The sequence below is a fragment of the Bactrocera tryoni genome, chromosome 1, assembly GCF_016617805.1.
Source record: "Bactrocera tryoni isolate S06 chromosome 1, CSIRO_BtryS06_freeze2, whole genome shotgun sequence".
NCBI lineage: Eukaryota > Metazoa > Arthropoda > Insecta > Diptera > Tephritidae > Bactrocera > Bactrocera tryoni.
In genome coordinates, this window is record NC_052499.1 from 37,020,197 (window position 1) to 37,033,318 (window position 13,122).

General features: G+C 35.5%; 1 protein-coding gene across 1 annotated transcript; it reads right to left on the reverse strand.

Annotated features, from left to right (window-relative positions):
* Positions 1-4,156: 4,156 nt before the first annotated feature.
* LOC120771561 lies at positions 4,157-6,803 on the reverse strand. The gene is made up of 4 exons (XM_040099627.1): positions 6,597-6,803; positions 6,025-6,295; positions 5,688-5,869; positions 4,157-4,300 (listed from the first exon to the last, which is right to left on the reverse strand). The coding sequence occupies exons 1-4, from the start codon at positions 6,801-6,803 to the stop codon at positions 4,157-4,159; spliced, it is 804 nt and encodes a 267-aa protein (XP_039955561.1).
* Positions 6,804-13,122: the final 6,319 nt, after the last annotated feature.

A 13,122-nucleotide genomic window follows, 5' to 3' on the forward strand; every position in this document is an offset into this window, starting at 1 on the left:
TGACTAAATCGACTCAGCTCAACATACTGATCATTTATATAGTACATATATACTTTATAGGATCTCCGATGCTTCCTTTTGGGTGTTACAAACTTCGTGGCAAACTTAATATACTCTGTTCAGGGTATAAAAAATGTGATGCCATTGTTTTGAGTATTATTGTGAGCTTGTTTCCGTCACTGTCAAATACGAAGAAATTGCTATGTAAAGGGAGAAATATCTAGCCAATTGTACTATACATATGTTCGGATTTAAACAAGAGCACGGGTAACTGTAAATTTATAACAGTACATAAGTGAATACACTTTTGTAGTTTGCTTTAACGCAATATATACAAATGGTTTGATTGTGTAGTCGCCAGTGTTACCTGCGCTCTAAGCCAAATTAAATGTTACGAGTCGAAATAAATTCAAAAATATTTTACATACTGAAGATATTCGTCCGATGCAAACTTTAATCGGAGATTGAAGCGCTGGCTTGGAAAATAATGCAAGTTAAATTTTCTGAAGATATTTTGTCTAACCATGTTTCCATACAAAAGTTACAATATGGTTCTTGGAGAGAAAAGGACATGTGCAATATTTCCCAAGCTGAGAGACTAGTTCACGTATACTATATAGTAATGTATATAGGCAGACAGATGAACGGAGAGCCTAATCCACTCAGTTTCCGATATTTCCTTCTGAAGGTTACAAAATTCGTGGCAATTATTAATATACTCTGTAGGAAGTTCTGATATTAAATATGTGGGGCTATTTATAATTCAATGGCACATTATTATTGGCAAAAGGTTCTCTACAATTGATCGATAATTGTCGTGAAAGCTCAGCCTTTCGATTAACATGTTCTGTATCTGTTGACTCGAAAAGTAATAATTCGATTCCGCTGGAATTAAAGGTTGTGATATATGAAAACTAGTAGTTAGCTTGAGTACAGAATAGAAATTGCTAGACGTTTCAAGATTACTGCAGACATTATTTGAGTTGGTACTCCTATTCGAGAACTTTAGTAAATAATCCCTTAATGGTCCAATTCAATTCCATTTAAATAGCAAAGAAGCAAACTTAAGAAAATCAAAAAATAAATAAGAAATAATCTAATATCGTTATTAATTCTTTAATTTCTTGTCGAACAAGCAAATGGGTTGCTAAAGAATATTGATAATCGTCGTTTAATGTGACCATTTAGACTGACGCATTTCGGGGCCAATAAGCCTCCATTCAACCATTATCACAAACAATTTAAATGTTAAAGATGCCTTGCAAAAAATTGAAAATTTTGGACGCTAAAAGGAAATAGTTGTATCCAATCAAGCTGAAAACGAATTGAAGCTGAGTTCGCAAGTCACAAATGATGCCAATAGGAAATGTAAATTGTCGCAAAAAAAAAATGTAATCGTGGAGTAAGATTAAAACCCACCGCAAACAAACTGTTTAGACGTTCTCAGTGTGGCTTTAGGTCTGGAAAACCAACAACTGACCAGATATTCACCATGCGCCAAATTTTGGAAAAGAACCATGACAAAAGAAATGACACACATCACCTTTTCGTCGATTTCAAAGCTGCTTTTGACGGCACTAAAAGGAGATGCCTTCATGCCGCGATTTCTGAATCTGGTATCCCTGCAAACTGTAAACTCACGTTGAGCAATACCAAAAACTTCGTCTGGATCGGTCTCTCACATCACTGTTTACAGTCATAACTTCGAAATCGTAGATAATGTCGTCTATTTTGTGATCAAAATTAACACCAACAACAACGTCAGCCTCGAAATCCAACGCGGAATAACTCTTGCCAACAGATGCTACTTCAGACTGAGTAGGCAATTGAGAAATAAAGTCCTCTCTCGACGACCAAAAACCCAACTCTATAATTCACTCATTATTTGATGAGTCGACGTTACGAGATTTCAAGAGAAAGGTTCTGAGGAAGATTTATGGTACTTTTCGCATTGGCCACGGCGAATATCCCATTCGATGAAACGATGAGCTGTATAAGATATACGACGACATAGACATAGTTCAGCGAATTAAAGACAGCGGCTACGCCAGCTAAGTCGTGTCGTCCGAATGGACGAAAATACTCCAGCTCTGAAAGTATTCGACGCAGGACCCGCCGGTGGAAGCAGAGGAAGAGGAAGACCTCTACTCCGTTTGAAAGACCAGGTGAAGAAGGACCTGGCTTCGCTTGGAATCTCCAATTGGCGCCACATTGCGAAAAGAAGAAACGACTGGCGCGCTGTTGTTAACTCGGCTATTACCTCGTAAGGTGTGTCTACGCCAGTAAAAAAAAATTGTGGAAGGTATCGAAACATGCGAGCACAGTTGAAGGCAGGAAAAAATAGTTGGAAGGAAAAAAGAAAATGAAATTATTAGAGATATCAATAAAAGTTTGTAAAGAAGAAAAATAACAAAAATAAATTATGTTGTGATTGTGAAATTATATTCTTCGTATTTTAGCTATTGCATGCAGAGACACCAAAGTTCTTTAGGAATTTGATGACCATTAATTTTTAGGCTGATTGGATTTAAATGCTCATGAAGGCAGTCATCAAATGAAAGCGCCAATCAATTGGACAATTTAATTCAAAAGCGAAACCGAAATCGAAATCGAAAATCGCACTGAGCTGTCATTGGCTAATTAGAAAGCGAATGAGTGTCTGTTGTATTAAATTGGTTGTTAAGTTAGTGTTAATCGGCATATATTCTCATATATTTATGAAGTATGCATGTATATATATTTCTTAGCGGGCATGTGGAGTATTGTGGGCGCAACAGCAAGCTCTCGCACTTTTCAATTTACATGTTTCTTTGTTTCTTTGTATGTTTGCATTTGTGCATATGTGTGAGAAACGTGAATTAATTTGGAATGCATACGTGAAATTTTACGAATACCTTCATGCATGTTGTAATTTGATGAAATGTGCGTGCGACGAATGTAAAAATGAAAGAAAAGATTTGTAACAAAAACAAAAATGTAAAAAATCATTAAATGAAATAAAAAAAATTACAAAAGCAGAAAAGGGCAGCTGATGAAATTGTAATGGCAAGTGAAATTTTGTGCAGCTCGATTTGCCTTGCATATTTATCGCTGAGGTTTTTGTGCGCACGTGTGCGAAATTTTTATTTGTTTGCTTTATTATTGAAAATATTTGCGTACCTTATTTAACACTAAAGTGACAAAAACAAATGAAAATGGTCAACAGGATTTTAATTAATTACGCCGCCAAGGGGAAAATTAGTTAAATGACCTCATTTGAGGCGCCTGTTCACCCTAATTGCATACAATGTTGATATGTATATTATTTTGTACGTTTTTTATACGTGCATCCCACCAGTTCATTTCTTTTGATTTAAAAGTTATCTATGATTTATTTATGTGCAACGGCCACAATAAAATCATTACTTACTGCCAAATGCCAGGCCTAAGTTGTGCGACCCTTCATTTTACGGTCGCCTGCCTCGGGGGCAGCGACCCTATGTAAAATTTTCACACGAAATGATAACAACAAGTCTTGCTTAATTTTTCGATTAAACATCTTTTCAACTTTTCATTTTTATTTTTGTTGGATTTCTTTTACAATCTTCTGTAAATTTAACGATACAAAAAGGTGAATTTCCTTCGTGTATTTTACAATAAATAAGGTTACAAATAAATAAATAAATTATTAACAATTAAAGGTATTGTGCTTAAGTGGTAAATGTGGTAGAGTTTGTAGCTATATTCAGTTTTTGTTGTTATAGTTGCTGTTGGCTTTCATATTTGGATCCCGTTTGCTTTTGCACGCGGAACACTCATACGCCACGGCGTGCGGTAGGCAGTGATGGCGTGGAGAAATTCCCAACTCTTCGGATAACAATTAACATAGAGTGGAAAAATTCCGCCAAATCAAACAAATTGCTCTAGTGCTTGTTGTTGTTTGCTTAATTTCACGTTCCATTTTTTAAGATGAACTCAACCTGTGCCGATTTTCCGTTATTATGCTCCGTGCTGCCATCCGGTTCATTTTGGCTTCATTAAATTCGTTCATCTCCGTATTTTTACTTTTTGTGTAGAGTTTTGTTATTTTTATATTTTTAGTAAGAATGGGTTTCTTCTGTTCTTGCACATACATGGGTACGTAGGTATAGGTACTGTCAGAGTTTAAGGAAAAATTTTAAACATAAGCTTTGTAGGCCAAGCTTTGTGCTTCTTCGCTTGGTTGATATGCGGGTTCGTTGACGGCAGCAGATACGCCCATGGCTCGACCATCCCAGGGGCCGTGGGCAGTGATGTGCGCAGAATGGTGTTCAGCGGCGATCTAGAAGTGTTAAAGATAAAGTGGATGGAAGAAGGAAAACATAGAAAATCGGTATGATTGTACTACAAACAAAAATTGAACAATAAACAAAAATTTTGAAAACATGTTTTAAAGCTGTCCTTTTTAAAGTGACCAGGGATACACACAATATACTAAATACATATGTATATGGATATGAATAATGGGAAAGATATACACACAAATATATACATTTGAGTTTTTACGATTTTGACGCATATAAAAATTTGCAAAGGATTAATAATTCTTATATTAACTATTCTTCTATATGAATGTATATGCTCGGAATTACTATTTTTTTTAACTAAATTTACAGCACCTGACAGCTGTTGGATATTTGATTTCAATTAGTTTTGACTGGGCAAATTATTTGAAAGGGTTTCAATTTGTTTTTGTAGGATTTGGTACATTAGAAACCATCACCTACATAATTATAAAGGGGTGGAGGGAAATGTGGATATAAATGCTTAAACAACGCAATTATGTGCTAACAGGGACATACTCGTTTCTGCCTTTTCACAAAAGCCAATTTCGGCACTAGCGCTGCCGCTGGTACATCGGGCATTGAGATGACTAACGCTACTGAAGTGTTCTAATGGTGTAAATGAAAACAGAAAATAATGAAAAAATTAATTTTCACACGTCTTTGAACACATACGTAAGTATACCTAAATTTTCAGAGACTTTAGCCCAAAATTTAAAGTTGGTGGATGGAAGCATTCCTTATTAATACATGTTTTATAAGATTCAGTTGGAATTAATATCATTAATAAAAAAGCGTCTAAAAACGTTTCTATAGAATTTTTATAGTATTTAATTATCTACAGTATATAGTGAAATACTCATATTCTTCTTTTCCTACGAACGCTTAAGTAATATTTTGCTAGCTTTCGACATATGGAGAAGCTTGTAGGGGTAGCGTCTTATGGTGATACCAAACACCCTTGTATTGATTAATAAAACTAGTAGATGTGGGTGTGAAGGATGGAATTTGAAAACCTCATAATGTTCATGCAAATATGGGAACTCAAAAGGCTGTTAAAGTGTTGGTTTCACCTAGATATATACAGAGTCGTTTATGGGCTGTGCTGGGATGTTTGTTTTGTATTGAAGCGTGTTTTCGGGGTTGTTTGGAAGAAAACTTACCCAAAACAAACATTACAACTTAGCAAAATACCTTCTGTCCACAAATTGTTTGTCCGCGATTTTGCTACAACTCTTTCGATAGAGATAAATATTTATTATGAATGCATTTTTTTTTAGTTTTTTTTCTGATTTTAGGGCAGTACATCATGCCAATGTAATTAACATCCCACGACAGCCTAGAATTGACGCAAAGAAAAACAGGAAAATGTCCGATTAGGCTTACCTTCTTGCACAATTGGAAAATGGCCAAACCAACCGACACAATGAATGAGAAGAAGCCCAACGCCAACGCATTGAATGCCTTAATCTTCAGAATACCAATGGCCATTGGGATGACAGTCATCGCCTTCAATAGGATCAGCACCATCAATGGCATAATCATTTTACGCAAACGGTGCTTCTTGCCTAGATGTGTGTGCATGAGAACGAATGAATCCAGTGGTGGTGGTGGGGGGGATTGGGAGAGATAGTAAGAGAGAGAAAATTAATTATTTAGCTTTTTTCACTTTTGTGTTCCGGTGTCAGTGTAGACAAAAACGCATGCAAATACAAACACACACCCTTCTTGAAGAAGTTGCCCTTCTTACCCTTGCCCTCAACCACACCATCACCGGCCAATTTCACATTAAGGCTCAACTCATCGTTGGCCAAATTGCGTGAAGAGACGGTGACCTTGGCATCACCTAAAGGCAAGTCCATGGTAACATCGTGTCCCTGCAGGTAATCGCCGACAGCATCGACTATATCGCGTTCTTCGTCGTTGGAGCGTGCGCTATTGGCATCGACAGCAGCAGGTTGGTATCCATTGGAGCGGACCTCTACATCGCCGAACTGTTTACATTTAAGTAAGTAATAAAATTAATAAATATTTTATTTGAATGGTTTATATTTTGAAAATAATTGGTGATTGGCATTGATATTGAGTCTGTCTATTATAAATATAAACAAGGTTTTCGTTTCAGACTCTTTCGAAAGTAGCAGAATCCAATCTATTCTTCAATTACTTTAGAAAGGAACACCAAGTGGTGTTATGCAATTTTCACCGCTTTCACAACTTCCAACACATCGTAATTCTATTATGTCGGCATTCTCAGATAATGCCTTTTCACCTCTTTAAATTCACCACACTCACTTTGTAGTTATCGTTGTTGATCACTGTATCGAGGAACCGCACAGCGCGCACCTTAATGCAGGCCATCGAATCAGCACCACTCTCACATTTTGCATTCTCTTCATCGATCATGCCCTGCATGTTCGTTGGTCGTACAGCGTTAGCTGCATTCGCCACAGCAGCGAAGCCCAATAGCGCCACGAGGACGAAGTACCGCATCGAAGCCATGTTTTTTGTTTGATTCGAAGTGAATGTGTGAAACTAAAATGCCTTGCTCGATCCGCTCAAGTCGTATGCGACCTCCACTTGCTACTCGCCTCGTTGAAGGAACAATTGCGAATAATAATCGTTTTTCTATTGTGCACGATTTTTATACTGCATATTTTAGCTGCATGCCTACAATGAAATTAACGAAAAACCGATAAAAAAAGCAAATACCTATTGAAGAGTCACTGAAGAAATGGCGGAAGAAGACATAAAAGCCGAAACCAGTTGACAGACGCTGCCGCGCAGAGTCTACACGCATGCACACCTACCGGCGAGCATTGCGCGTGCACAATTTCGGCGCACAGAAAACAACAAAAAACATACCTCTGTGACACTCAAGTGCACGGTGCAGTGGCACATGGCATGTGTGCGGACAAGGGTGTGCGTACCAATAGATTAGCGAATGTGCGTGTATGCGCTGGCGTATGAGCAACAATTTTTTCAAACCCTTGGCTCTCTTAACAGAAACCTGTGCATTTGTATTTGTTAATGAATTGATTCATGCCTTTCAACGCAATATTTATGCAAAGCACGCACACTAATGATGAGCTCAAAACTGGCAGCAACAGCATGTTTCGCGCAGCGTTTACATACGAGTATTGCAGATGGCGCCCAGATATCTTGATCCCAAAATAATGTAGTTTTACAAAGGTGTTTAATAACAATTTTAAAGATAATTAACTGCAGCTGAACAAGTAATTTACGCATTTGTGCATTGTTTAGTATTTTATTGAATATCATATAGTTTATAAAAGTCGTCGCTACCGATACGTTTCTATCTCGATACAGAATGTACTTAGAATTAAGACCACACTGTGTTCGAAGTACACTAGTAAGGTTAATAGAAAAATTGAAAGAAGCATAGTCAAAGAATCTAGAGCTGGACTAGTTACTGAAAAAAGTTGGAAAATAAAATAAATAACTTTTCAGCTTAGAGGGGCACACTGCCATTTATATTCACTACATAACCGGCTACATATATCCAACTGCTAGATTCGACTACTTAATAAATAATAAAATTAGCAATGTTATTGCACACTTTTTTGATGTCTTTCGATAAAGGAGTCAGCTTAGACATTTTCACTGTGGCCTAGAGATATACTAGAAGTCGTTTTCATTTGTTTCTTGAAAACGCTATCAATAACGCTTAGAAGCAATATTTTAGAAAGATTTCCGTAACTATTGCTATATAGATAAAGAAGTACATTTGTTTATAGATTGGAATAGCAGAAATAAGTTCTTAAAGTTACAAAATGTTCTCAGCTTCATTTACTATTGTTTATTTCCTCTTGTGAAACTTTGCTGGGTCATTTATAAGATGAAGATCACGACTACAGGATAAATTGAATTTCGGAAAGCTTTTATCTAATTTGGTTTTTCTAGCATCCTTTGAAAATGACTACTCGTACTTACCCCATATTGCATATTCATTGCAATATATTAATTTTTTTAAGATATCGAACAAATTAGCCGATATATACCGTACAAAGTCTACCGGAAGTGTGAATTCTTATATTGTGGGCTACGGATAGTATTGAACTTAATTGACCTAATTTAAGCCCAAATATATAATATTATCATGTTTCATTAAGATATCTTACATACAAAGTCCATCGGAAATTCGAAAATATTTGAAGTAGGCTTATGGCTAAGAGAAGTGTTGATCTGATTTTACCCATTTTTGACATGAAGATATGCTATTACTAGAAAAAAACCGCTGAGTTTCAATAATATAACTCACATATTAACCGATATTTATAGTATAAAGTCAATTCGAACACACAATAAAATTTTTGAAAATATTAAGCATTTTTCCAGTTACAAGTGATCTCCGATGGTGTTAAAAAAGGCACTCCACTCCAGCAGTCATTCCCGTTTTCTTCGTAGAAGAAACCTTAACAAAGATTGTCAGAAGATAAAAAAAATAAAAATAAATTACAGGTTCCCAAAATGCTGTTTCGAGACAAACACGCTAGATACTAACAGATTGAGCTATTTGAACTGTGTGATTACATTTTAGATGGCTGTAACTCAAAAGCTATTTGAGATTAAAAAAAATTTAGTATATTATTAATGAAGGTTTTTTTTTTAATTTCACACTAAGTGTGTCTTCTAAAACTAAACTTAGAAATCAAAAATAGACGCTTCATTAAAGATTAATTAAAGAAGATAAAGTTTTAAGATGTAAAGTTTAAATAGCGTGACTAAACTATAAATATCTTAATTGATTTTGCTTTGAATTTCAATTGTTAAAAATATTCATTTCTTTTGGCAAAAAAAAAAATATTTACACAAATATTTACGCAAATTTTTTCATCCCAACTCAACACAAAGAAAAGTTACCGATTGGCACAGAGACGTACAAAATAGGGACCTACTTGATCATTTGGATATTTGAACATCACTATACAATATAGATATTTAAGCTTAATAGTTGTCATTGTAAACTTCCTGTTCTTGCAATGTTTTACATGTTACGTAATGACAGATCGAGATAGCGAATCAAGACAATTGATTATGGCAATTATTGCAGAAGGAGGACTTAGATCCATTCCGTTAATAAAAAAATTTATTTGGCTTTATAATAGGTATTTAATTGGTATCTTTTGAAAAAATCAAATCAAACTTAAAAAGATTAAATGAGATTTTTAAAGCGCTCAACTCATGACACCACTTTAAACATTTGGGCATTAGTGAAAATTAAAATATGCCGTAAAAATTAAGTTTAATTATATTGGGTAGTCGAAAAAGTGTTTTCGTATTTCTAATTAAACTTCAACTTATATTTTTTATATTTATACTAATAAATAAATGAACAAATATGTAACACTTTTAACCATTTTTCCGCTAGAGACATTATGCCATCAGTGTAAAACTTCCATCAGTGTAAATCAAAATTTCGAGAACGGAGGCGAGCGAACCATTGTTGTGCTACACGAACTGAAACAGCATCGTCTCCGTAATCTTCACAAATTTCATTGGTGAGTGCCACATTATTCCCTCTTTTATACAAAAATTTCAAAATATAGATAATTTTTTTATTATTTTCACTAATTTTTGAACAGCTGTTTTTTGGTTAAATGAAGCTTAGAATCTCACCTTTCTAACACTATATGGTATGACCCAATGTGATTGGTAGCATTGGAGATATTCGACTGCAACGACATCTATTGACAAAATACCAAAAGACTTTACGGCTACCCAATAATATTAAGATGTGAGTGCAATATTAAAAATTAAAAAAAATGCTAATAACTACTGGCATGGTAATTTTTCTTAAAAAATAAGACAAGCAAAATTCTAATATGAGTCAATAGTTACGTATGTATACAGTAAGAAAAAGCAGATATTCATATCCTTATACTCCTAATGAACCTGCCTGGTGAATTAGCGAAAAGTGATTCTAGAATTTTTGAGGTATTTGGGCAGATAATACTATGATGTCCCTTAAAGGAAGACAATACCAAACATTTTAATTTATAATTTCGAATAACATTCTTATAAGTGGTTGGTTGAGAGTTGCCAAAGGTTGGTTTCTCAAATACCCAAAATCGTTACACTTGCTTACAAAATATTATATCTATATTTATTACTGAAATAAGGCAACGACCGATAAGTATACAATGCTTTCTTTTACGACCTCACGCTGCGCTTTGAAATCTCGATTCGTTTTGGAAGCAGCACGTGAGTCTTTCGGAAGAAGGTAAACAATAAATTAAAACAAGCTGTTACTGCCATTTTAATCTAGTTCACGTATTTCAAAAACCATGTGTTGAATAACGAACTCTTACAAATAGACGAAGGAAATAATATATTTAAGTAATACAGAATTAATTCAAGCGTAATTTTACACTCTGTCACTCAATTATTTTAGTGCTTTGCGCAACGCAGCAATAAAAACGGAAATGATTTCAAAATTATGGAATTATAAATATTTGCCCATAAATTCTAAAATTGATTGAAAATTATATGTGCTTACGCAATAGCGTTTCACACGGTTATTAAAGAGCGCAACAGCTAGAAGAGCTGAGCAGTTTCTAGGAGGAGTTGTGTAATCGACAGTGAATTTAAAACCCAAAACGACAGCCAAAAACCATACGTCAATCAGAATATGTCACATAATCGCATTCGTGCAATGCCTAAAAAATGGCAAATCGGTCAAGTGAAACTAACTAAAAATTGGACAACATCAAATGCGTGCCTGAAGAGACTGAGCAATATTGAGCAGCGGCAATGAAATAGAAAGTGATTACCAAAAATAAACAAAACTGAGTGAATTGATATTATATAAAACAGCAGCAAATACAAATGCATTAAAAACAAATAACAAATTCGATTTTCGTATGTGATAATTTATACGATATCTAAACGTGTGTGTGTGCGCGCGCGTGATGACAATTGAATCTAATTGCAAGCGTGAGCACAACGTTTGTTGCCTATCATTCGAAAACGAAAGTGAAATTGAAAATCGTCTTCACTTTAAATGTCACGAAATTCATTTGAAATTCCAAGTAAAGATAATCACACGCAGCTACAACGCCACCGCCAATACTAAACACCAAGTGCAGTGAGGAGGACGAAGCCAATATTCACCAACCAAATGACGCTTGCTGATAGTGAAATATGAATTTCAAATTTGAAAACTTGGCCTAAAATCACATAACCCAACACGCTGACTTAAAACGCAAAAGATTTCACTGAGGTCGCAGTGTTGGGGCGTAGTTTTCATCGCTTTAGGATGGGAGTTGAGCGCGCCCCTGCTGCTCATTTACAATTCCGCGTACATAGCGGCTTGCAATTGCCGTTGGGCGTCAAGTGTAGGTACTGTGTGCGACGGGCCGCGCAGTGCGCTTACGCATGTTCAATTCGCAGACCAAGCACTGAAAAGGTTCGAGTCAAAGTCATTCAAAGGTAAAAACGGCTTTCGAGGCGATTAAAAAGCAATATACAGATATGCGAATCATACCTTGTATTTGGGCGCGTGCGTAGAGCGCGCCATTGGGTGATATAAAAAAGCGTAAATGTGTATTTCTTCAATGATTTGTTTGTCTCTGATTTCGAATTTTTGTGAATTTTTTCGATTTCTGCATTTGAATTGTTAATAGCATTTCTAATAGCTTATCTTTATGGCAGTTTTTACATTAAAAATTTCTTCGAACCTTTTGCGGTTGCTCCTTTCTTTGATCGAAATAATTTTCATCGAATTAGCAATTCTGCAATTATAATAGCGGCACCCACTTGCATTGTCGCACGTTGCCAATAAGTGGCGGCAGGCCAATAAACTGCCAAGCTGCATACCTCTTTGACGACCGCAACCGCAGTGAAAATCAGCGCGATGTAGCGTTTTTCAGTTAAAATTGTTTGCTTTCGCACCCCTTAAGCGTTCATTAACGGGTGATATTCACAGCTCCGCAGGCAACTTCACTCGGTAGTTCCGTTGGCCGCGAAATATCATATGCATGTTGCTTTATTTGTTGTTTGTCATTGACGTCCTCATCATGAATGCCGTTTTAAAAGTGTTAGCCCAGACGGTACAGTGTTATTTGATTTCAAACTTTCGATGCATTCGCCGAGAAAGACTAACTTTCACTCTACCCAGTTTGTAGTGATGACTTAGATGAAGGTTTTGATAACGATCAACACCAAAGCATTGACCGGAATAATACATTAATTGATATAACAATTGTGCTACCATCAAATTAGTTTTTGAGATTTCTGCTTGCCTTATTACGATTTCTTTATAAACTGGACTGGCTGTATTTCTATATTATCGTCCCTGAACATTTTTATCAGCATTTCCAAGAGAGGTGTGGATGTTTAAGTAACTTTGAGTAAAACCGTTAAATATGAGGTGGATGTGACATTGTTGGGTCATATTATATGTTCATCAAGCCATTATATACATAGTTTATATATCTAACAATTATAGGTATTGACTACAAACGATGAAAAAGATTACAACCTACGTAAACAATTATTTATAAGTTCACTAAATCCAAATCCATTAGCTACATAATTGAACCACATTACTTGTTACTGCAAATATTAAAATTCCTAAACATAAATTTACTTATATATATGTATATAATAACAATGCATATACACATCTACATGGGTTACTGCATATTTTATGGAAACTTATACTCTAAACAGGCTATATAAATTCACCAGGATGTTTGTAACACGAGCTGAGCTGGTTTAGCCATGCCCATATGTTTGCCTGTATATACGCGAACTAGTGCCTCTGTTTTGAGTTATCGACCAGCTGCCATACAAACTG